Here is a 26357-nt window from a genome sequence, read left to right as displayed (position 1 = left end):
TGAGCTTAACAGATTAGACAACTGGGCCAAAGCAAACAAGATGAATTTTAACAAGGAGAAATGTAAGGTACTACACTTGGGCAAAAAAAATGAAAGGCACAAATACAGGATGGGAGACACCTGGCTTGAGAGCAGTACATGTGAAAAGGACCTAGGAGTCTTGGTAGACCACAGACTTGACATGAGTCAGCAGTGTGATGCAGCAGCTAAAAAAGCCAATGCAATTCTGGGCAGCATCAATAGGAGTATAGCATCTAGATCTAGGGAAGTAATAGTACCACTGTATTCTGCTCTGGTCAGACCTCACCTGGAGTACTGTGTCCAGTTCTGGGCACCACAGTTCAAGAAGGATACTGACAAGCTGGAACGTGCCCAGAAGAGGGCAACCAAAATGGTCAAAGGCCTGGAAACGATGCCTTATGAGGAACGGCTTAGGGAGCTGGGTATATTTAGCCTGGAGAAGAGAAGGTTAAGGGGTGATATGATAGCCATGTTCAAATATATGAAAGGATGTCATATGGAGGAGGGAGAAAGATTGTTTTCTGCAGCTCCAGAGAAGCGGACATGGAGCAATGGATTCAAACTTCAAGAAAGAAGATTCCACCTCAACATTAGGAAGAACTTCTTGACAGTAAGAGCTGTTCGGCAGTGGGATTTGCTGCCAAGGAGTGTGGTGGAGTCTCCTTCTTTGGAGGTCTTTAAGCAGAGGCTTGACAGGCATATGTCAAGAATGCTTTGATGGTGTTTCCTGCTTGGCAGGGGGTTGGACTGGATGGCCCTTGTGGTCTCTTCCAACTCTATGATTCTATGATTCTATGATGCTTTTGTTTTTGCAGTGAATTACTCCAAAGGTTCTTTGACAGTTTGCTATCACTCCCAGTCAGATAAGTTTCCATCAAATTGCTTCTCATCAGTTAGTCTGGAAAACAGCAGTAGCAGCTGACTCAGCAACTCTAAAATCTGTGTCACTGTAGATTTCCTTTAGAATTAAATACACCAAAAACAGAAACTCTCCCCCCTGGCTGCCGCCCAAGCAGCAAGGCATGCTGCAACTTGGCCAGGTCAAGTGACGGTTGGTTACAGCAGGATTAAAGTGCTTAGTCTATGTCTATTTTGCTGGTTTCCAAGTAGCTTGCTGTGAAATAATGATTTTAGGAAAGTAATGGCCTTACAGCACAGATACCCTTTCCTACTGCCAAAAGAAATGATGCAGAAAACCGAACTGGTTGCACAGATGGAACTATTATAATAACACAACACTGAATTCCACCCAATGGTTTACTTTGTGTATGATGGCACCTGTATTATCTATATTTATTAATTATGTCTGTAACTGCTCCTAACAGTTTATTTTGCTTTTTGAGGGATATATTGTGGCTTATTTATTTAGCAATCTATATAGAATGAGGTCCTCAATAATTCAACCACACACGTGTGATTAAGGCTGAGGAGTCCGATTTTCCCAGTTTAATTTTGGATCGCTGAAATTCACCTGCCATTTTGCAACTTGTGTCTTGTTACTTCTGCGGGAAGAAAATGTTATGTGACTCTTACTCATCATCACTAGGCTTTCGCTACCTTGAATTGATTTCCATTTGCAGGTAATCTGTGAAGGTATTTCCCACCAATGAAAACAATTCACAGAACCACATTCATACTTAAAACAAAACATCTTTATTTGGAAACAAAACAAAAAGTGTATGATACACAGTCCCTAGGGCAATGGGAACAGGATTGAGGATCCTTTCTTTCCCAGGAAGAACTCCTTGGAATCCCTCCAATGCTACAAACATGAGCGGACAACACTCATGCAACCTTCCCTAGTATTGGAGGAAAAGGGAAGCATGCTTAGTGCCTTTGAACTCCTGCTGTTGGCACTGCCTTTAAGATTCAGTCCTCAACACAAGGCTGCCAGGATGTCCAACCTCCTTTCAGGACTTTCCCCGTGTACAATGGAAATGCATAAAGACCCAACATGCAACGTTTCCTACTTGTGCAGCAAAAGTGTGCTGTACAACTCTAGAATAGCGATGATCAAGAACTGCTTCAAACACAGCAACATGCAAACTGTGTGCTGATCATCACACAAGGCGTACAAACGCTGGAAAGTCATGGCTGGGCTTCCCAGTGTATCCACGCGTAGTAAAAAGAAAATATGCATGATTACCGCACGCGATGGTCAATCCCTGATCTGGACACAGTTTCCTGCCTGTGGAGACATCAATGGAATAAGCAAAGCCACTCAGGTTCCCGCTTCTCATTCACACTTTCTGAAGCCTGGCATTTAAGAAACTGGTGAATTCCAAAATACTTGTGTATTTAGTAAAACAGTGCCACTTCTTTTTCTGTGCTGAACAATTTGCAGCCACTCTCACCTCTTATACAAAGGTCCAGGCTTGCATTCGGATCCTTATCCATAGGTGGGAATCTCTGCTACTCCAGGGCTGCCAGAATTTCTGGCTCTCACGCTCCACCCATAGGTCGCAAAGCCAGTTCTTTCCTGATACAGGAAGAACGGCAGTCTCTTTCCTTGATTTCAGTACAGCACATCAAAGATCTTATTTCCATGACAATTCCCCTATTGCATCTTCCTTCATTTGAATCTGAGGTATGACTAACCATCAAGAGGTGAGGTCACTGAAGGGTTTCTTAGTGCAAAAAACCAAAAAAACTCTCTGCTAACATTATCTAAACCCCATGACAACATTGCTCTCCTGTCTCTTGATTCCTCTATGCCAGCCTGATTTATCCTGTCTCTTGATTTCTTCCACCAGCCTCAGCCAGCTGTGCTGATGGGATCTGGAAGTTCAAACATCTGGAGGGCACTACATTGGGAAATGCTGCTTTATGCCTCCCTTTCACCTTACTTAAACCCCCTCTGTATCTCTCTGTATCTCTCTGTATCTCTCTGTATCTGTATCTCTCTCTCTCTCTCTCTCTCTCTCTCTCTCTCTCTCTCTCCTCCTTCATTCCTACCATCTCTCTGCCCTTCTTGTCACATGCTTCTCCTTTACTGTCATTTCCCTCCTTCTATTTTATCTTCTCACTTTTACAATACTGTATTTGTTTCACACAACAGTGAAATTTTCTTACAGTTCTTTCAAATGCACTCGGTCCATCTTACGAGGGGAATATTCACATTTAGATGCCGGAAGGTTCCCTACCCTACCAAAAGCCTTAAATACATTTTCGGTGGAACTTTTTTTTTTAAAAAGAAGTCCAAAGATATCCAAAATTATGTACTGTATTGGAATAGCATTGTGGAAGCATAGGGACCACCGCATATCATTTCACTAGAAAATGTTTTGTCCTTTTAAGGATGTGCCACACAACTGATACTCCTTCATAGAAACACCCTGCTGCCTGGAGGGCTTATTCTGCTTCCTGAAGAAGGACTGAAAGCAAAGTATAAAATATACTTTTTCCTTGAGCAGGCCATGCTATTTGACATTGTTGTCTCCCAGAGAAATCCTTGCCTGCGCCTTGAAAAGGAGATATCAGCCTCAAGAATATATCTCAAGTTTAATCCCGTGCGGTGGAGAGTGCTGCTGCTTGGCTTCCCTCCTGAAAAAGGGACCACTTCAAATTATGGGGCAGGGTTGTGGGAAGGACAAGACTGTGAGGGCACACCGGCACCTGTCAGTCTGGCCCTGCAGCCCTGCCCTTGCCCCAATAAGCAGCAATGCCATTGTCCGGGGGGGCGGGGCGGGGGCAGCGGCATGGCACCACCCCACTGCATCGGCTTCTCCTGGGTTTAAATAAGATGCTGTGAGGAGGTTCTGGAAACTGCCCATGCTGTCTGGGTACCTAAAATGACAGGCTTGGCTGTTCTTTAATACTGAACTCAGTACATGAAGCTTCAAACCACCCCAGTTCTATTAAGATTGCATGAGCCATTTGGTATCCTGGCACTACTACACAAGTCCACTTCCTGTCTTCCAGGAAAGTTCTACCCCAACCCAGCAAATCCTGGGGCTCCACGTCCCCTTGGCTCACGACACTCTCCTTGTTGGAGCCCCTTTTTGATTCAGTTAGCCACTTTGCCCTCTGTGGCAGAAAGTGCAAAGTCCAATCCCCACTTCTAGGCCTCTTCATTCCCAAACCAGCTTCAGACAAAACAGAAGAACTTCTTCCACCGGCACTTGGAGAGGGTTTTTATTCCTTTGGCTGTCATTTTCTTTTCCTGTTGGGCTTTGTGCTCAACTGCACTGATGATGGCTGTGTCAAAAACCTCCTTCAGGTTCTTTTGAGTCAGAGCAGAGCACTCGATGTAAGTCTGAGCCCGGATTTTCTCAGCCAGGTCTTCGGCCTGAGTTCTCAGCACAGGCCCGGCATGATAGTGGTCCAGATTGATCAACACATTGACGTCGTCCCGCAGATCTGACTGTGTTCCCACCAGCACCACGGGAGTCTGGGGGTTGTGTGTCCGTATTTCAGGGATCCATTTCTCCATAATGTTCTGAAAGGATGTGGGGTTTACAACGCTGAAGCAGACCAGGAAGACATCTGTGTCAGGGTAACAGAGCGAACGGAGGCAATCAAAGTCTTCCTGCAGAGGAAAAATAGGAGATGTTGAATTTGGTTTGTGATGCATACCAGCAGAAACTAGCTGTGGCTTATAAGCTAGAACAGGCATCCCCAAAATTCGGCCCTCCAGATGTTTTGGTCTACAATTCCCATCTTCCCCAACCACTGGTCCTGTCAGCTAGGGATCATGGGATTTGTAGGCCAAAACATCTGGAGGGTCGCAGTTTGGGGATGCCTGAGCTAGAAGGTTCTCATAAAATGTAGTAATGTCTTTTCCACAAAGCTCTAAGCATACATCAGGCATAGGCAAACTCAGCCCTCCAGATGTTTTGAGACTACAGTTCCCATCATCCCTGACCACTGGTCCTGTTAGCTAGGGATGATGAGGGTTGTAGTCCCAAAACATCTGGAGGGCTGAGTTTGCCTATGCCTGGCATACATTTTCATCCTTTGTCCCAGCAAACCTTCCGAAGCCAAGAAACAAAACAGTTTGAGCTTTCCAAGTGTAACCAAAGGGAAACAGAGACAACTTGGTAGCTCACCCACTCTCGTGACTAGAGGGAGCTAAGTTTGGCCCATGTAAAAGGTACTTTAAGTTCCACTACAAAGAGGGATTCAGCCAAGCAAACAAAGCCAGTTATTCCAATAAACGCTTGGGCTGCACTTCTATACAGAGGTACCCCACATTTTTCAGAACCCTGGCTGTGGAGGCTTCAGCAGATTTCAATTCCTGGAGCCCCCAGTTCTAATGTTACCTCAAACACAAACTCATCAGGTGACAATACTGCATACCCTCAGCTGCGGTACAGGGATCCAGCTGTGTATATCTCTGAATACCAGTTCCGGTGAATCACAAGTAAGGAGAGTTCGGTTGCATTTAGGTCCTGCTTGTAGGCTTCCGACAGGCCTCTGGTTGGCCACTGTGAGAACAGGATGCTGGACTAAATGGATCTTTGGCCAGATCCAGCAGGGCTTTTTCTTAATTTGATAAGATTGGCCTAGTAAGTCTGTAGTAAGGATTACAGGGGTGATGTATCCGAAACATCTTTAGAACTTGAAATGTGCTGTACAAGGGTGATTATTAATGCCACTCATAATTTCACTTTGACCCAGATTTTCATCACCTTCCTGACATTCCTGGCACCCTATCAGAACTCAAACCTGTATTCTCCTTTAATTTATGGGTCTCACCTGTCCTGCAGTGTCCCACAGCTGGATACGAAGTGGTGCCCCATCTACCAGGACCTGCACTGCAAACAGAAAGAGAGAGAAGGTTGGGAGGGGGGAAAATGCTGGATATATTTCATACCTATCTACTAACATATTCCCCTTTTAATATACCTAGGAGCTCTTTGAATGTGATGAGCTGCAGTGTGTCAAAAAAACAGCCATTTGAAAGGCAAGCGTTCCTCCATATGTCCAGCTACTCCCTTCTTTTGCTGCCACACTAATGAAGGGATGGAACCAGCCATGAATAGCCAGTGTAGTTTACTGTCAACAGCGAAACTGTACTAGTGAATTATTTGTGCAATGTTTGCAACAACACTGTTCCATAATTGCAGTATGGTTTTGAAAAACAACAAACCAACCTAGCAAGTTTCAATTTCAATACAAAGGCCTTTCCCTTGCAGGTTCCATGCAATCCCTTTGCAGCAGGCCAGTTTTCTTCTACTAGTGCACAAATCCCGGTGACTTAGGCTGTGTATACACTATCCCATTCGAACCACAAACATGAAGTTTTCTCAGTCTGGAATCATTCATGTCCGAACTCAACATGATGCTTTCAACCTAGGTTTACACTAGATCACCCACAAGGGTGGGTGGGTGTAGTTACTTGATGCACATTTGAAAACCTTGCCCTTGATTTGGTTATCTGTGCCTTTTCCTCCCTGCACCTGCCCCAGATAAAGAAAGGAGGAAGTGGCGATTGTTATCTTGGTATAACTACGTCATTGCACAGATGCAGATACACCCTCCATTGCCAGGACAGCCTACATCTATTTTCAAATGGAAACACTGCAGAATGATGCAGAAGGGGCCCTTGTATACAATATTGTCCAGTTTTCTGGTTAGTGCAGAAATGCAGAGCTAGGGAACATCTCTGTCTAGCCTCTGTTTGAAGACTTTCGGTGAAGGAGAGCTCTCTGCCCACCCTGGTACAGGTTCCATTGCAGGGACTGGATGACCCCCAGGAGCCCTTCCAACTCTGCAGTTTTATGCTTCTAGGATAAATAGTTGGCTCTGCCTGTCATTGGCTTTGACTCCATTTGCCGTTGTCCTCTCTGCCTTCCACCCTACCAGTCCCAATGGGAGCCATCCTCCACTGGAAGTATGCCACTATTTTGTAGCTTCTCTCCACAAGACAAAAAACAAGACAGATGAGACCATGTGTGTGACAATACGCAAATGAATGACTGATGAAGGGAAATATACCATGGAGGAATATATTTTTAAAGTCTTATCAGCTACCTTGATCAGCTACCGTAACCCAGAGTGAAGCTGTGAGCAACACAAGCTCTGCAACATTAACAGATATTGGGGGTAGCTTACAGAGACTGTAGAGGCAGGGTAATAAAGAAAAACAACGACCCAAGACAAAATGCATAATTAGCAGGCGTGTGTAATCAAGAGAAGCAGACATCCTGTGCTAAAGGCAACAATAGCCCATACTTAGCACCAACTAGTGATATTGCCACTGTGTCCTTTCCTCAACTGGGGTGTGTATGGGTTCTTTATTTTGTAGAGAGACAGAGTTAAACTTTTCTCAGGCTTTATGCCATTAGCAGGTGACCACAAACAATCCTGCTTCAGAATTTACATTGATCTATTCAGAGCAAAAGCGAAATAACTCTCCCTTCCTTGGGGCCTTTCAGCGCAGTGGGGCAAAGGGTGCCCTGATCACATTTTCGCCTGTGTCTCAGCTCCTTCCCCACCCCACCCCAAATCTCAATGACAATGGAGCTACTAGATGGTGCCTTTGTAAAGCCCTTTCTTTTCCTTTTTTTCCATGGTGAGATGTGCACTCCCACACAGGAAAGAGGGAGTGTGGTGAAATGTCCAATTTTAAAATAAATAAAACTTTATGTGTTGCGGAGGAAGGAGGTTGTACCCAGAGGACACCACCCCCACTGACACTTTGGCTACCTCTGCAATAGCCATTACCATGAATGGGGGGGGGGGAGAAGACCACTAATTTTTCCAGCTACAAAATATTGCACATATTGCACACTGAGCACTTAGAAAATGTGAGCTCTCCATTCTCAGAAGCACAAGTTTGAGGAGAGATCTGCAAATGCATCAAAGGATAAACAAGCAGGCGTTTGGGGACTACAGAATCAAGGAGCATTTTGGGACTGCAGAAAAACAGAAACTTACTGAAACGCAGACAAGAGCACAGCCACAGTGCATTATTTGTGGAAAATCCTACGCCACGGAAAGGCAGTAAGATACATACAAAGTTACTGTTGAAGATCCCACAGTAGTTTAAATATTAAATAAGTAGGTTGGGGGTTTTGATTAAAGAAAAAGGGAGTACAAACTCCTCTTAGGCTTGGGACAATTAGAACGGAGCCATCAGCTTTCACTGCAGTAATTTCATTACATGCTGCCTCAGCGGCCAGGCAGGCTCCTAGGCAATGAAGGCCTCCAAGCTGTCACATGGGCTGGGCTTGGATGTTCCTTGAAGTGCAGCCAAGGTGTTAAAGGTAGCAAGTGAGACACAGGGAAAGCCAAAACACTTTGGTTGGCTCAATGTGCCAAAACAGATACAAAAGCAGGGTCACTGGAATGGTCAGGGATATCAGGAGTTGAAGTCCAACAATGTTAGGAGGGCATCCGATTCCCCACTCAGGACTACGCCGGTGGATGTCTTGCCCTTTGCTGTTTATTTCATGAATTACAAAAGAACGTGTGTCTTTCTTGATGAGGCCTAGGATTCTGCAAAGGGTAGCAACAAACTCTTCCAGCCAGGCCTCACCTTCAGGAGCTGGTCTCCTGGCTCATAGCTTCTTTCTTTCTAAGGGGCTATGCGCCAGATGGAACATATCTGGGTCTAAGCAAGGCCTTCACACAGTGAAACCTATTGGGCCAACCCTGAATATCCCCACACACGGTTGCCTCTTCATCATGTGACCGGGTCAAAAAAGAGGTTTCCTTATTGATTTTTAGGGTTCAATGTTTGGAGCGCAATGAACATCTTTGCCTGCCGCTGTGTTGGGTGAGAAGGGGGTTTAAACGTGGCTCCACATGAGCGCAAAAACAGGTAAAAAAAGAGAGAGGCAGGGATAGCTCAAGGTCCTAGAGTGCCTCTTCAGCCATCAGAAGAGCTGGTGGAAAATACATCACTTCCTTATGGATGGGAGATGGCTGACCACCCAGAAAGAAGGGAAACCTGTTCCTGATCCAAAGATTCTACTTTGATGTCCAAGATGCTGAGCATTTCCCGCTTGGTGTCTCATTTCTAAGTATTTGCCAATCCCATGGGTGGGGCTTAACTGGGAAATAAATAACTGGCATGCACAGTATTTGAGGGAAGATGCAGGACGTGTGTAGGGGGGATGTCCTGTTGAGCAAGCGGAAATATAGGCACCAACAGGATGTGGTAGTTGTATACTGCCCCAAATACTTTATCAGAAATTCATGTGAGAACTGTGAACCAATAGGATACAGGCCGTAAGTTCACTGGGGATTTATTGCTTCTATCACTTTGCAGCCTACCCTGTACATCAGGTTTGGGGGAATCTGTGGCCTTCCAGATATTATTGGGATCCAACTCCTATCAGCCCCAGCCAGAATGGCATTGGTTAGGGATAAACCCTGGACTAGGTGGTTTCAGGACAGCCCCTCAACTATTACTGCCCTCCATTCTGCTGAAGGAGGAAAATCACACACATTTCCTTAGTAACTGCCTGTGCTTATCTCCCTCTCCTTACCTGGGTGAAGCCCAACTGGAAAAGAATCAGGAAAGAGGAAAGAGAAAGAAGTTGGGAGAGAGAGGAGGAGCACGGGGTTCATTTGTGAATGATGGCAACAGAGAGAAGAGTACGTGATGGCAGTGTGAAAAGGTGCAAAACTGAGAACCCCATTTCAGGGCATCCAAATGCATTTGGCCAAGCGTATAATGCACAGTACCTCAGTATGAGGAAGTTTGCTTCTTTTCTCCCCCATCACTACAATTTTGTAGGTCTCTCTAAGTTTAAACCTTGCATTGGTCCCTCCCCTACGCAATGGAAGAATTTCAGCATAATGGAGAAGCAGGCTAAACAGGATAGTTTGGTGGTTGAAGGTCAATATTTATGCATATTTCTGACCCCGAGTGACGAACTAACTTGAAATGACAGGTTATCGGGAGCTCAGATCTCAACCTGTAAAAGCATGGGAAACTAATTTCTCACCAGGAAGCCTGTCTGGGAACTGGATATGAGAATCTGCACCAGAGGGGCTGAGCTGCAGAGCAGCCTGGGGTGTTGGTGATGTAGCACCCACCCCACTTCTCTCTAGGTTGTTTGTGACATGGACCCAGATCTGTGTCAGGGCCAATTTTCTGCTCTGCCTCAGGACATGATAACCATGGGGCTGTCTTTGTACACTGTATGCCTCCTCAGTGGACTGCCCAGTGTGGCCTTTCCAAGTGGTGAATGGGCTGTTGAAATCCAGCCTTGAAGAGAAAGCAGCTAACCATGTGCTTAGAGCATTGTCTGCTTGAGGTTTGTGAGATCAGTTGTTGTTGCAACCTGAGGAGGGACAGGACTCTGGAAGGGATCGAGCCCATTGTATTCTCTCTTGGCCATAGCCCATCATGCCTTTTAAGCAAAGGAGGATTGACTGGATGACTATAGGGAGCACTTAATGCCTCACTCATGGAGGAGAAGATGCCCACTGCATTAAAGGATGCAGTGGTGCATCCCCGCCTGATGATGGTCTCCCCAGAACCTGAGGTTTTAGATAACTACCGCTCAGTTGCAATAATCACTTACTGGGCAGGGTGATTGTGTGGTGGCTGCCATCCCTGGATACAGCAGATTACCTGCACCCATTTCAGCTTGGCTTCAGATTTGAATACAATATAGCATTGAAACAGCCTTGGCCACCCTGGTTGATTATATTTGGGAGAGTGACAGACAGAATGGTACCCGGTTGAGTCTGTTGGACCTCTTGGCTATGTTTCATACCACTGACCATAGTATCCTCCTGGTGTACTGTAGGAATTGGGGGCACTGTGTTACGGTGGCTCTGTTTCTATCAATAGGACCATTACCAGAGAATAGCATTGGAGATTTTCTGCTTAGCCAGTCAAATTCAACTATGGGGTGCTGTGCTCAGCTCTGTTTTCAGGCCGAGGGAGCCGGCGTTTGTCCACACAGCTAGCTTTCTGGGTCATGTGGCCAGCATGACTAAACCGCTTCTGGCACTACAGAACACTTTGACAGAAGTCAGAGCTCACAGAAACGCCGTTTACCTTCCCATTGCAGTGGTACCTATTTATCTACTTGCACTGGCGTGCTTTCGAACTACTAGGCTGGCAGGAGCTGGGACAGAGCAACGGGAGCTCATCCCATCACAAGGATTTGAGCCGCTGACCTTCTGATCGGCAAGTCTAAGAGGCTCAGTGGTTTAGACCTCCCCGTCTTGTATTATTAAATGCTTCCATGAAACTGCTGGGTGGTGCTGGGGGTTTGGCGTGTGGCTTCATCAATATGCAGATGACACCCACTCTATATTTCAATTCTACCTCAATCAGAGAAGCTGGGCCAGTGTGTAGAGTTTGTGATGGGCCGGACAAGGGCCAACAAATTGAAACTGAATCCTTATTAGGTGGAGGTGCTGTGGATAGTAACAATATATACATAAAATTTGCTTTGTTGAATGCCATTATCTTCTCTCTGGTCACTTACCAGGGAGAAGGTAATGGCACTTACCACTCATGATCTGTTACAGATCTGGTTACAAACTTAATTCATTCCGGAGGTCTGTTCTTAAGCTGAAACTGTTCTTATCCTGAGACAAGCTTTCGCTAATGGTGTCTCCTATTGCTGCCAGTGCACGACTTCCGCTCGCATCCTGGGGCAAAGTTTGCAACCAGGAGCAGCTACTTCCGGGTTAGCAGAGTTTGTAACCCGAAGTGTTCGTAACCAGAGGTACCACTGTATTCTAAAGGCAGGCAAGCCTTGTTGTTGCAAACCTACCTGTGTGTGCTTGTGTGTGTGGTTCTCCCATAAACTACACAACAAAGATGTGCTGCCTGCAGACATCCTCCAAACATTATACAGTAATTTGGGTTCTGGGAAAACGTGATTATTTCCATAAGAGAAGCCTAACCCCCTGACAGAAGGTCTGTGGACAGGGCATAAAAAACAAACGACAAATCTTTTGAGAAGCTTGTGGAGGGAAACTCCAGTGGGGTTGTTATTCAGCAGACCTTAGTTTGGGTTTTGTTTTGTTAGACAACTTATTCAGCTGTATAGCTGATCAGATTTGACCATGTGGCTCAGACTTTTTCTTGCTCATAAATAAGATGAGCAAGTTTAGCCATGTATTGCAGCTTGGCCTGGAAGGCAGAACTCATGACAATGTCCCTATGGACTCTAATTTGACGTACACCCTAATTTGAGGCAGCCCCTTGAAGGTGCAGTGAATAGTCACTTATGGTGGTGGCCACTTAAAAGGTAAAGGGACCCCTGACCATTAGGTCCAGTCGTGACCGGCTCTGGGGTTGAGGCGCTCATCTCACGTTATTGGCCGAGGGAGCCGGTGTACAACTTCCAGGTCATGTGGCCAGCATGACAAAGCTGCTTCTGGCAAACCAGAGCAGCGCACGGAAACGCCATTTACCTTCCCGCTGTAGCGGTACCTATTTATCTACTTGCACTTTGACGTGCTTTCGAACTGCTAGGTTGGCGGGAGCTGGGACCAAGCAACGGGAGCTCACCCCGTCGCGGGGATTCGAACCGCCAACCTTCTGATCGGCAAGCCCTAGGCTCAGTGGTTTAACCCACAGCGCCACCCACGTCCCCTTAGGCCTCACCGAAAAGAGGAAATGCAACAAAAAAGCGATTCACATGACCTGTGCATATACTACAGATTTAAAATTAATTACTATTACAGTGGTACTTCGGGTTAAGAACTTAATTCGTTCTGGAGGTCCGTTCTTAACCTGAAGCACCACTTTATCTAATGGGGCCTCCTGCTGCCGCCGTGCCGCTAAAGCAAGATTTCAGTTCTCATCCTGAAGCAAAGTTCTTAACCTGAGGTACTATTTCTGGGTTAGAGGAGTCTGTAACCTGAAGCGTCTGTAACTCGAGGTACCACTGTATTAAATATAAATACAACACATCTTGCCATAGTGGGGAAGACCAGGACCTGCATGTTTGCTGCCCAGGTGCTTTCAGTGTTGAAGGGCAGCTTCCAGTTTTACTTTCTGGTGGGTTTTTTAGTCTTTAAACCAGATTTGGACTGGGCAGCCCTTGAAACGAAGGGCACCTTTCAACAGAGGACCATTCCTCTGTAAAGCAGGGCAGATGGCCACCCTAGCATAGTGTGGACTTAGCCATGGGCATGGGAACCAGGGATCAAATAAGTGCTTACCTATGAAAACTATGATCACCAAAGAATTGATGCTTTTGAATTATATTGCTGGAGGAGACTCTTGAGAGTCCCATGGACTGCAAGAAGATCAAACCTATCCATTCTGAAGGAAATCAGCCCCGAGTGCTCCCTGGAAGGACAGGTCGTGAAGCTAAGGCTCCAATACTTTGGCCACCTCATGAGAAGAGAAGACTCCCTGGAAAAGATCCTGATGTTGGGAAAGATGGAGGGCACAAGGAGAAGGGGACGACAGAGGACGAGATGGCTGGACAGTGTTCTTGAAGCTACAAACATGAGTTTGACCAAACTGTGGGAGGTAGTGGAAGACAGGAGTGCCTGGCGTGCGTTGGTCCATGGGGTCACGAAGAGTCAGACACGACTAAACGACAACATGAAAACTCATTGGCCATCTTTAGATAAGCCACTATCTCTCCGGCTGCTATTGTGTGAAGAAGAAAACGAGATAAGGGTGCATTGTATCCTAGCTTGAGTCCTTGGAGGAGTGTCAAAAACAAACAAACACATTTCGAAAAGAAGATTGCAAAGCCTGTTCTGTGAGCACCGGGAACACCGGAGGCACAGGACAGAAAGAGCAATTAAGCTGCTGTTGCCATATCTTGCAAATAAATTTGAAGATCAGGAAGATAGCCATATACAATAGCCCCTAATCAGGATGAGGCCTTGCCTGGTCTCCCAAAGGTTAGCGATCAGCTGTTGTTGAATCGGGTGTGGAGCAAAAGCTGTCACAGCCTTCACAATATTAAATACCCAGCCCCCAGAGTTCCAATGTAAGGAAACTGCTTCTCAGTAGAAGAACTGAGGCTCATTTGCACCCTTGGCCAGGAATTGTAGTGGCGCCTCTGAAGCCAGGTGAGAATATGGACCAGAAACTCAAAAAGTGGAGAGGTGTGAGGCGAGATTTCTGCGCCGCCATCCCCATTCCCAGTACCCCAGGGGGTGGGGGGCGGCAACCTAACCAGCCACTAGGTTTGCCCCTGAACATTTATATACTCCCCTCAACCATATTAGATTTCAGGACAGTGCAGAAAATAACAGATCAATTCAGTAAAACACAACAATGAAAGCAACAGGTGAAACCTGAAAATAGATTAATCACTCTACTACAGGCATCCCCAAACTGCGGCCCTCCAGATGTTTTGGCCTACAACTCCCATGATCCCTAGCTAACAGGACCAGTGGTCGGGGAAGATGGGAATTGTAGTCCAAAACATCTGGAGGGCCGAAGTTTGGGGATGCCTGTTCTACTAAATGACCACCAGCGGAATGACCGCTGACATATGAAATTGATGTCTCTGCTCTCTGAGTCACAGTCTGCCTGCCATCTAAACATTACACATGCTCCCAATTAAAAGAACAGAGATGTCGCCTCCAGACATTCTCAGCCTATTTGCACTAGACTACTCATTTTTCTAGGGGAGTCTATGTGCAGTGTAGGGGGAAGGTTCAACTTTAAATGCCTTTAAACTTTTCTGTTCCATCAGGCTTATGCAGCCAATTAAGAATACATTTTTATATGGCTTCTATAGTATAATTGTTCTAAACCGCTCTGATATATATATTTTTATGACTAGCTGTATGTACATTTTTCCATTTTATTTATTTATTTATTTATACTTTACAAGTTTATACATTTCACTGATTTTATACATTTCACTAATTTTACATTCATTTTGACATTTCAAAACTTGACCTACCTCCCCCTCTTTCTGCAGTTCCTTAATTTTTTTTTAAAAAATCCAAATTAACCTAATTTACTCATTTATTCATCTTCTTTAAATATATACTGCAGGTTGTTACAATAATCCTGCCAAAGTTTTTATCTGTTTATAATTTATCTGTAAATATTCAATAAACCATTTCCATTATTTTATTTAAAAAATTTTTTTATCTTGATTTCTTACTCTTCTGGTAAGTTTCGCCATTTCTGTATATTCCAAGCTGTATGTCAATATTTTATAAATAACGAAAGAAATCAAATAAAAGGTGAAACTGTTTTACAGCCAGATCCTAAGGTAAAAGTAAGACTCAATTCTATTGAGCACTTTAAAGCATTCAAAGTATTTCATATACGTAATCCTTGCAACCATTGTGTAAGGTAGATTCGTCCCCCATTATGCAGACAGGAGGCTAAGCAAAAGAGAGTGCCACCTAGTGAGATTAGAGCAAAGGTGAGATTCAAACTGGGGCCTAGTTTATCTAAGGTTTGTTGTTGTTGTTGTTTAGTCGTTTAGTCGTGTCCGACTCTTCGTGACCCCATGGACCATAGCACGCCAGGCACTCCTGTCTTGCACTGCCTCCCGCAGTTTACCAGTAGTTTTTTCTTTACCTGCACCACCCCTATTACCCTACTTCAAGCAGCTCAATTAAAACATGCTGAAGATGTACACCCTTTACTCCCACAGGTGCCCCAAATATCTGTCAAGATGTGTTCTACTTTACTACCACTGTTTCCAAAATATAAAGAGGCAGACTTTTTGGAAACTTTCAAAAGGGCTGACGGAACCTAGCCAAATTGATACCAAGAAATTGATGCAATCGTTTTCTGACTGTTTCCAAAGACAGCTTCAGAATTTTGTGATTTCGTTTCCAGATTTGCAATGGTTTTATCTGTTTTTGGCCATTTGGTGAAGAGCAGACTTCAGGTACAATTTAAAAAAACCAAATAAAATTCCATGGGCTTTACTCTCAAGTAAATGGATTTCAGCCATTTCTTTCTAAACCCCCACCCTCTCCCTGTTTGTTGTTGTTTACTCTTCCTGACCCCACGCCAGGCACTCCTGTCTTCCACTGCCTCCCGCAGTTTGGTCAAACTCATGTTGGTCACTTCGAGAACACTGTCCAAGAACACTTCCCTGTTTACTCAGAAGTAAATCCCAATGTGTTCAATAAGGCTGGCTCTCAAGTTAGCCTGCATGGGGTTGCAGCCTTTGCAGCAAGGGTTAAGGAAGGCTGCAAGGAAGACACATTGTGCCCTGACACCTTAAAGGCAATGACCTACTTCATCAAAAATATTTGGTTGACCTTTTGTGCAGGGTTCCAGCGTGAAATCTGCTAGTGTCTTTTAAGACCCAAGAATGCTCCAATCCCCTTTTGACTTTGGAACCATCATTCCACACAGCTGCCTCCTGGCACCCGAAATTCTCCATCCTAATTATAGATGCAATGAATAAACAGTCCCTCCTCTTTCCACAGGTAATCTCTTTGCCTATGCAATTCACAGGCAATACAAGGAGAGGCTCTCACACCTGGTTCTCACCCGCTGTGCCTTTTGCTCCCTTCTCCTTACAAGGCATCCAGACTGACAGAAACTCTCTTGAGGCGGGGACTAATGGCCTTTGAAGAGCCTTGAGAGAGTGTGGGGCAGGGCAGGCCCCAATGGGGTGAAAAGGCTGGGAGCCAGATAATTTAGACACACATGGCAACAGCTTGTGTTCTAATGAAATCCCTTTGAAGCCTAAAATTAATTCTTAATATTGAAGGAAAGAGGATTGTGTTTGTAATAAATAAGCCCAGATGCTTAATTTTGCACTGTTTCAACGCCGATGCATTTGCTGTCCATTTAGAAGGAATGGCAGCAAAGAAATGTAATATATAAATGAATAAATATTAACTTCCATTTTTTGAAAATGCATCTGTTGACCATAACAATGATGAAATTGGACTTTCCAAATGGAAGAATAACCAAACAAACTTGGGTCCTTAACAACTTGGGTCCAGAACATCTCAAGGAATTTCTGATCCCGTATTACGTATATTGGCAGAGACTTTTGCCAGGGAGAGGGGGTGATTTCCCTCATCGGTGGTTCCCCAGATGCACGACTCACACCTATGGCTTTGACCCTGTATATCTGAAGAAGTGTCTCCACCCTTATCATGAGATCCAGCTCCAAGGGCCTTCTGGCGGTTCCCTCATTTGAGAAGTGAAGTTACAGGGAACAAGGAAGAGGGACTTCTCAGTAGTCACTCCTGCCCTGTGGAACACCATCCCACCAGATGTCAAGGAAATAAACAATTATCTGGGTTTTGGAAGACATCTGATGGCAGCCCTGTTTACGGAAGTTGTTTAATGCTTGGTGTTTTACTGTGCTCCATACTGAGTAGTGGTATGGAGTAATGGTTAGAACATCGGACCTGGGAGACCAGGATTCAGATCTCCACTTTTTTTCTCCAAGGAGCTCAGGATGGTGTACAATGTACATGGTTCTTCCCTGCCTCATTTAATCCCCACAACAACCCTGTGAGGTAGGTTGGGCTGAGAAAGACAGTGTCTGGCCCAGAGTTACCCAGTGAGCTTCATGGCTGGGTGGGGATTTGAAGCCTGGTCTCCTAGTCCGACACTCTAACCACTATACTCTTCCAGTGGAAATGTATGCCACCATAGTAAAATCATGCCTGATCTTACTCCCTAAGAAGAACAGAACTCAGAGCATGTTCTGTCAGTTGGCAAACAATCCCTCCAAATGTCTGCTTCTTTTTCTACCTTCCATATGATCCTTCCTGCATTTCCAGTTCAGTGCCCTATCACATGAGCTGCAGTGTGGGAAACCTCCTGTTTGTACAGAGCTGAAGGCAATCAAGCCCCACGTGCTATGGGGAGTTTCATCCTAATAAATGAATTACTAACAGAGCTTCAAATGTCACAACTGCTCTCTCCTCTTTTCCTATGCTTGAACTGGAAACACAATCTCTTGAGGTTAACTCTCCCAATTACAAACACCCAAAACCAGTTGAACAGTCTTCCACAGTTAGCTAAGCTAAGCGAGAGTGTTGCCACCCATGTTTCGGGTAGAAGACCAAACCTGTTTGCTTTGCAATATTTTTTTTAAGGGTTCAAGATGTGTCCACTTTACAGCTTTTTTATTTTCTTTCAGAACCTCTTAAAGCTACTGACACTGATTCAATATTGGTGGGTAAGATACATATGGCTACTGGTGCTTTAAATAATGGCCTCGTTCACACATCACTTTAAATCACACAGAAGCTTAATTATACAGTAGTTTAAAGGGAAAGCTTTTGTTGCTGCCCTGCTACCAGGAGCTAAGCTATGGTTTGGCTTAGCTTAGCTTTACAACCAAACCAGGGCTCGGGTTTTTCTCTCCCAAAGCATGAACAAACCTTGGTGACAGTTCATGGTTTATCTGTAGTGAGACAAACCACAAGCCCATCAAACTTTGATGAATGAAGTGGTTGTAATTCCTTCCCTTTCCCCCACCCCCTCGCCTGCACGAGCAGATAGCTAAGTTTAACTGTGGCTTAAAGCAACAGGCAAAGAAGGCCACTGTACTCAGCATTTATAGGAAAGCAGCCTCTCTGGGAGGAAGTGCCACTTAACTTCTCTGAGCAGACATGCATTGGGTTGTGATGCCAATGAAGTTTTGTAAGGGATCAGGTTAAATTGCTTCCCAATCTTTTTCTTTACAGTACAGATGAACAGCACCAGATTGCTGCAACTGGCTGGCCAATTATATGATACTGAGCTCAGAAGGCTGGTTGTTTGCAGCTGCAGCCCCTCCACTACGACTCCAATTACACCCAAGAAGAGAAGATCCAAAAGTCTTTGCTTGGAACAGAGAACACATGTAGCCCCCCCCCCAAATCATTTTCTTCTGGCAATATTCAATAGGCAAAGTTTTCCCTGTCTCTGCATCTGCCTGTTGTAGATAGCTTCACCTGGTGAATTTCTGCCTCCCATGCACAGCGGGGGGGGGGAAGCAATCATTTGCATGCTTACTTAATTGCTTCTTAATATGTATGTATATATATTTTTAATCCCTATGCAGGCTAACCTCCCCACTCAGACTTCTTACATTGCAAACAGTATTAAATTACAACATCCTATTCTAATAAAACACAGTCATTTAACCCAGCAGTTTAATAATATGTATCTCGATATATATCTCAATAATATACATCTCAATATATTCACAATTGTCACACGTGCCATTGATCTATTAATTATGAACTTTGTATCCCACTTGTCACTGCGAAAGGTCTTAGGACGCAGAGTGCCAAAATGACAACAGACCACAATGTACCCCATTGTGGCAAAATGTAGCCCAACACATATCAGGATGGAAGAAGCTGCCCAGGCTCCGCTCTGCTTACCTGAGAAGGTGTCCAGCGCAGTGGGCTGGTACTGGTCTGGGTATCCGTTGGTTGTGTAGCTGACAATGAGGCTGGTCTTGCCGACTGCCCCATCTCCTATGAGGACGCACTTGATGCCCAGCTCGGAGCCGCTTCCTCTGCTGGGGGTGCTGCATCTTCTCAAGGTGGGCGAGGAGTAATCCAGTAGCTCCTGTGGGGGCATCGCTGGAGGAGCGGGAAAGGGGACACTTGGCGTCCCTCTTTTGAAACAAAAAATGTTGCGGTTGGATATTTAGTTCTTCCGTGCTTAAAAACACCACCACAACTGCCAAGCAGGAAGAAGTGAGAGCCAAAGGTGGGTCAGTCACTCTGTTCCCACGCGCAGTGGTAGTATCTCATTTTCTGGGACTACATCCCTTCAGGTGCCCTGGCTCTGGAGCAAAAGAGAGTTGCATCCGGGCCGAGTACTCCACCTTTTCACTTTGCATTTAACTCCCGAGACCTGTAATGGTTTTTTTAAAAAAATTATTTAAGCCACCCAGAGCAGCTGTGATTTGCATGGGCCCACCCCCTTTCCCGGTAACCTGATGCTGCCTTATAGGTGCTTGAGCAAACTCCAAACTCCCAGCCTTCTTTCCTCCTTTCCCTAGCACTTATCGAAGGTGCTGTTTGTGGCAAACTGCTGGACTGACTGACACATGGGGGTAAGGTGGGGTGAAGCGCCGTCTCACACAACAGACAAACAGACAGGTAAAAGAGTTTTGCTACTGTGGCTTCTATCTCCACTGTCAGATGCAATGCTGTTGTGGTCAGATTCTGCTTATAGGCTTCCCATGGGCATCTAGTTCGCACTCAGCCATGAAGCTCACTGGGTAACGTCTCTCATGGACTCTTAGCCCTACCTCCCTCACAGGGTTGTTGTGAGAATAAAACAGGGAGAGGGAGAACCATGTACAAGCAGGGACCACCCCCTCTCGCAAGGAGGCATTAATCCTCTCCCTGCTAGATAGATTTAGCAGCCAAGAGTCTTGTCAAGTGGTCGACCTGACTGATCCAAGCATCTTGTCCTCCTCCCCAAGCCTTACTAACTGAAACTTACCCAACAAAACAGGACTACACAATGCTCTGGACACCCCTTGAGATTCATCTGCTATAACAGTGGAGTCAAAGTCCTTTTCTCACCTGCTGACCAGACTTTCAAAAGGGTGTTTCCAGAGGGAGAGATAAGTGAGATGATTGTGTTTCAGAACCCCTCCGCCCTCTTGGCCCAAACAGAAACAGCAATTGATTTATGCCGGGGATTTCTAAAGAGGATCAGGAGTGGTGGCTTTGGTCAACAAGCAGAACGTAGCAACCTAAAGCAAACGAAAGCAAGCATATCACATTTCATAAATCCTGCAAAGGCGGCATGGCAAAAAAAACAGGTTTGACTTTCTGGAAGAGGTGAAATCTTGGGCTCATTTCATGCGTATTTTCCTGGAGGAAACCCAGGTTGTCTCTTCCTCTTGCATTTGTTCCTAGGGACCCTGTGACAAACTGCATTCACAAAAACCAGCATCATCATTAGTGGAAGAGGCAGCATGCTACTGAAAGACAATGGATTAAAAAAAATAGAGCTCTGAGGCTGTAATATTATACATATCTGGGAATAAGTCCCACTGAACTCTATTACCTCTGAGTGCACAGGACTGGGCTGTAAGTGACATACTCCTGTGTGTTGACATTAGCGTTCCCAGTGACACAATCACTGGTGCAGCAAATGCAGTCATTGCAATGAACTTGGCGGGCAAGGATTAGGAAAGTGAGAGATGCACACACCCATCCCATAGTGCTCCTTGAGAAAGCTAATTCTCACCCTCCCCCCTCGCCCAGAACAATGGTTATGGTAGCTTTCACTAAGGATTTTGCAACAAAATTTGATCTGTGCATGCTACCTCTTAGCACATCCTCTTCTTCCAAGCTCAGGCCTCAGGGCTTATTGGCATGGAATCCATGCAAGGCACAGTTAATCCATACCAGGCAATACATAGAATTGTAGAGTTGAAAGGGACCCTAAGTATCATCTAGTCCAACCCCCTCTGCAATGCAGGAATATGCAGCTGTCTCATCTGGGGATCGAACCTGCAACCGTGGCATTGTCGGCACCATGCTCTAACCAACTGAGCTACCCAGTCCATTCAGTCCAGCTCTGGGTTCCCCACCTGTTTATACTGCAAATGTACTAAGCCACCTTGCCAGCACGGCGATCCCATCCAGATGGCCAGCAACAATGCCTGATCCTGCAAGAGGGAGGTAGCCATAGGAACTTAAGTGGAGCCTGCTGGATCAGCCCAATGGCCCATCTAGTATAGCATCCTATAGAGAGCTGGACCATAAAGAAGGCTGATCGCCGAAGAATTGATGCTTTTGAATTATGGTGCTGGAGGAGACTCTTGAGAGTCCCATGGACTGCAAGAAGATCAAACCTATCCATTCTTAAGGAAATCAGCCCTGAGTGCTCCCTGGAAGGACAGATCGTGAAGCTGAGGCTCCAATACTTTGGCCACCTCATGAGAAGAGAAGAATCCTTGGAAAAGACCCTGATGTTGGGAAAGATTGAGGGCACTAGGAGAAGGGGACGACAGAGGACGAGATGGTTGGACAGTGTTCTCGAAGCTACGAACATGAGTTTGACCAAACTGCGGGAGGCAGTGGAAGACAGGAGTGCCTGGCGTGCTATGGTCCATGGGGTCACAAAGAGTCGGACACGACTAAACGACTAAACAAGCACAAGTATAGCATCCTAGAATCATAGAATCATAGAGTTGGAAGAGACCACAAGGGCCATCTAGTCCAACCCCCTGCCAAGCAGGGATCATTAATATGATCCTGTTCTCACAGATCATATTAATATTGTCATTTGGAACTAAACTTAGCAGTACGGGGCAAAAATTCCCTAGAAGCAGAGCCAGCTCCAGATTGGACAGAGTCTCCTCTGTTGTCACCACTGATCTGTCATCTGGCCATGGTAGGCTTATCTGGCTGTGGTTGGCAACACTCAAGAGGTCTGCAGGGGGGCTGGGATGAGCTACCCTGTTGATTTAAAAAGGTGTCTAGACCCAGCCACTTGGAGTGGCTTAGAGTGCCAGCCAGAAAGAAAAAAACACACGACTATAAGTTGGTCCCTGGGGCAGGTATCATCAGTGTCCAAGGATGCCAGGCCCTGCTAGTCCTGCTATACATTTGCCCCAGGGATATCCCTCCAGATGTTGCTGGACTCCAAATCCCAGCAGCCCCAGCCAGCCCAGCCATTGGTCAGGGATGGTGGGATTGGAGTCCGAGAACACCTGTGAGGCTCCATATTGGCCATTTCTGATTTAGCCGCTTCTGCAGCATTGAGCCCTTCTTGTCACCATTGGCGCAACCCAGCTTCCTGCAACACTCCATGACTTCTGGCCAGCTGCCTGAGATTCTTCACTCACATACCTCTTGAAATAATCACGCTTCATTTTGCTGACGGACTCCTGCTTTCTGCCTTAGTTATATGTTTCTGACAATGACTGCCTAGAATGACTTCTTCACCTCTGTGGGAATTCTGCAGTGTCTCAATGCTCTTTAATCTGAGCAATTAATTTATTAGAAACAAACAACCCTGCTCCCACAGGTTTCTTTCTCAGGCGTTATCTAGCTCCCAGCATCTAAAAATTACAGGTGCAGTTTCACTTCAACTAAAAAAAAAAGTAAAAAGCTTTTCAAACAATGGGACCTGACTTCAGCTAAGAGTTTTGTTTTTATAACCAGAGCATATCTTCTCTCAGGAAAGGTGCACAGATGATAGCTTTGAAAACTAAGGTCACATCCATGCTACACATTTAAAGCAAATGACTTCCTACAAAGAACCCTTGGAATTGTGATTTGTTAAGGGTCCTAGGTACTGCAGCTCTGTGAGGAGCAAACTACAATTCCAAGAATCCTGGGGACAGAAGTTTGTTGGGGGGGGGGTAGCATGGGTGCAGCCAGGATTTTTGTGGGGGGGGGGCAAGACTTTTGTGGAGGGGCAAAACCGATGTGATCGGTCAGTTAGTTATTTCTATTGTTTTACTTGATGTGGGAGGGCAGATGCCCCCTGCCCCCCCGGCTACACCCATGGGGCATAGGTATTATAGCGCTGTGAGGGCAAAAACTACAGTTCCCAGCATTCTTTGGGGGAAGCCATGTGCTTTCAATGCACTTTTAGTACATGGTGTGGCTGTGACCTAAGACTTTGATCCTCCTGTGCACCTTTGTAAGTCCCACTGAATTCTGTGGAATTTCCTTCTGAGTAAACACACACAAATGGGACACGGGTGGCGCTGTGGGTTAAACCACAGAGCCTAGAACTTGCCGATCAGAAGGTCGGCGGTTCAAATCCCTTTGACGGGGTGAGCTCCCGTTGCTCGGTCCCAGCTCCTGCCAACCTAGCCGTTCGAAAGCACGAAGTGCAAGAAGATAAATAGGTACTGCTCTGGCGGGAAGGTAAACGGTGTTTCCATGCACTGCTCTGGTTCGCCAGAAGCGGCTTAGTCATGCTGGCCACATGACCCAGAAGCTGTACGCTGGCTCCCTCAGCCAGTAAAGCGAGATGAGCACCGCAACCCCAGAGTCGTCCGCGACTGGACCTAATGGTCAGGGGTCCCTTTACCTTTTAAACACGCACAGGACTGGGCTTTAAAACACTTTTATTCACACTTCTAGTTACAGTTTTGTACACATTATGGAATCTTTTGATCAATAGCTGTAAAGACATATTTAAAGTAGCAATAAAAAATCATTTTCTAGTTAATTCCACAGCAACTGTGGAGGCTAATTGGTGTGACCAATCTAATGGTGGCATAAGCTTTCATGAATTTTGTCAGATGCATGAAGCAGCCTCCTCTGCTGGCAGATTGTGCACATATTTATTTAGTTAACTATGACATTTCTATCCCGCCTTTCCTCCAAGGAGCTCAAGATGGTGCACATTGTTCTTCCCTATGTTATCTTCACAACAACCCTGTGAGGTAGGTTAGGCTGAGAGATTGTGACTGGCCCAGCGTCACCCAGTGAGCTTCATGGCTGAGTGGGAATTTGAACGCTGCTGTCCTGGGTCCTAGTTCAGTTCTCGAACCACACCACCACACTGGCCTCACATACATATATATGGATCCTGAGATAAAGTATTGTTTTAGGAACACTGGAGCCAAACAAGGAAGGAAGTTAAACCAAAGAAGAGAAACAAAAGGAAGAAGTTTGCAGTCGTAACAGGGAATTTCCCCACTGGTCAGCATAAACATAAATCCTTGATAAGACATAAAGGTTTATTGCTTGTTGAGCAGAACGATGCTGTAGTTCTGCCCTGTTGAATTGACCTTGCATAGTGTATTGGTAATGAATGGAGGTGGATATAATAAAGTCACTTGTGGGGAAATGGAAGGCAGATGAGAAGTGGCTTCAGCTGAGCCTGAGGGCTGCCCTTGTCCCCACTATGACTTGCGACATCACTCAGAGGGGCATTTGGGGGGTAAGGATTCCAAGCTGCTTGTTATTCTGGTTTCAGGGAAAGAGGAGAGAGATTGCCACACTGTGTGTGAGAGGAGAGGAAGGCAGGCAGGCCCAGGCCACATTCACACCATACATTTAAAGTGTTATGATAAGACTTTAAACCAGGGGTCAGCAAACTTTTTCAGCAGAGGGCCGGTCCGCTGTCCCTCAGACCTTGTGGGGGGCCGGACTATATTTTGAAGGGAAAAAAAGAACTATGTCCCACAAATAATTCCTATGTCCCACAAATAACCCAGAGATGTATTTTAAATAAAAGGACACATTCTACTCATGTAAAAACATGCTGATTCCCGGACCACCCGCAGGCCCGGATTTAGTAGTGATTGGGCCGCATCCGGCCCCCGGGCCTTAGTTTGGGGACCCTGCTTTAAACCATCATGGTTTCCCTCAAAGACTTCAGGAAACTGTAGTTTATTAGGGGCGCTGAGAGTTGTTTGCTCATATTCCCCTTAAAGAGATACAATTCCCAGAGTGGTTTAACAATCTATCCCTCTTTACAGGGAAGTCTAGGAATTGTAGCTTTGTGAGAGGAAGGAGCTAGCTGTACCTCCTTTGGGAAGGAGCTCTAGAGATATGGGGCCATCACTGAAAAGACCTTGATGGTGGGCCTGCAGACAAGGCCTCCACGACTGACCTTTCTACTGGATAATTAACTGTGTTTTTGGGTGGTGGTCATGTTTTTTTTAAAAATGCTTTACCTCAACAATCCAATACAAAAGCCACAGCAGCAGCCACAATACATTGTGTCTCCTATTCCAAATTAAATTTGTTTTTCATTTGTCACACAAAGGAATAATATAAAGATGGTCTTAAAGTAGGCCTCCTTGGAGTCTGAAACTTCGTGCTGCAGTTGAGGATATCTTAGCACAGGTCACAGCTAGCCTAACCTGACAGACAGACAGACAGACAGACAGACAGACAGACACTGGAACAAGCCCCCATTCCCCAAGTTCTCAATGAATGGTGGGCGTCAAAGTGATATGGCTGAAGTCAACAGAAGTGTTGACATGCTTCAGAATCAGTGTGTGGCTCCTGAAGAGTCACAACTCCTAAATGGTTTGCTCTGCCACATCCTATGCTTGAAGTAGAAACAAGCTTACTTGGAATCAGTGGTTTGGATCCAGAATAAGTTAGCTGCACTTTGTTCCCACTGAAAGCTAGTTTGGATTCAACCCAATGGAACTAACTTCCAAATTAGGGAACATAGATTGCACCCTGTGTCCCATACACTGATAAAGAATGAAAGGTGTGTGGAGAAAGATTGGGATCCCTGCAGATGTACCGTCCGTAACTGAAGAGGAAGCATGGTAACAAAGTAAAAGGGATCTGGTGAAACCAAGATAGATATTTCTGGAGATGAGCTATACACCTCCCTTGCCAATCACCTGATTATTATCTAATTAGTGAGAGAGCCAGCTAAAGCTGATTCACCAAGCGTCACTTTTGACAGCTCATCTCAGTCCAGTCGGGGGGGGGGGGGGAAGCCAACTCCCTAATTTCGACAGTGAAATAAATTTACAGTATCGCTGTTTAACATATGATCTTGATGGACATGATGAGAAAGGCCCAAGATTAAAATGTAA

The 26357-nt window shown here is 45.5% G+C and overlaps 1 protein-coding gene across 3 annotated transcripts; it reads right to left on the bottom strand.

Annotated features, from left to right (window-relative positions):
* Positions 1-1655: 1655 nt before the first annotated feature.
* On the bottom strand, positions 1656-20459 carry RHOV (ras homolog family member V). 3 transcript variants are annotated; one of them, XM_088670748.1, is made up of 4 exons: positions 20398-20459; positions 19237-19717; positions 5719-5777; positions 1656-4549 (listed from the first exon to the last, which is right to left on the bottom strand). In XM_088670748.1, exons 2-4 carry the CDS (start codon positions 19436-19438, stop codon positions 4109-4111), a joined length of 702 nt encoding a protein of 233 aa, XP_088526874.1. In that variant the 5' UTR covers positions 19439-19717; positions 20398-20459; the 3' UTR covers positions 1656-4108. The 3 variants fall into 3 exon arrangements, with proteins under 3 accessions (XP_088526874.1, XP_034967327.1, XP_034967337.1); XM_035111436.3 differs by having other exon boundaries at positions 20315-20447; XM_035111446.3 differs by having other exon boundaries at positions 5719-5772; positions 20315-20447.
* Positions 20460-26357: the final 5898 nt, after the last annotated feature.

The sequence above is a fragment of the Zootoca vivipara genome, chromosome 1, assembly GCF_965207765.1.
Source record: "Zootoca vivipara chromosome 1, rZooViv2.hap1.1, whole genome shotgun sequence".
Lineage (NCBI taxonomy): Eukaryota > Metazoa > Chordata > Lepidosauria > Squamata > Lacertidae > Zootoca > Zootoca vivipara.
Note: the sequence above shows the minus strand (reverse complement) of the source record. Positions and strands in the feature narration are given on the sequence as shown.

What these genes read in the sequence shown, in the direction of transcription:
- RHOV (XM_088670748.1), bottom strand. Translation starts at nt 19,438, where the DNA reads ATGCCCCCACAGGAGCTACTGGATTACTCCTCGCCCACCTTGAGAAGA. An exon ending in TGCGCTGGACACCTTCTCAG is followed by an intron (nt 5,778 to 19,236) that starts GTAAGCAGAGCG and finishes TTCTGTTTGCAG; the next exon opens with TGCAGGTCCTGGTAGATGGG. An exon ending in TGTGGGACACTGCAGGACAG is followed by an intron (nt 4,550 to 5,718) that starts GTGAGACCCATA and finishes TTTCCTCTGCAG; the next exon opens with GAAGACTTTGATTGCCTCCG.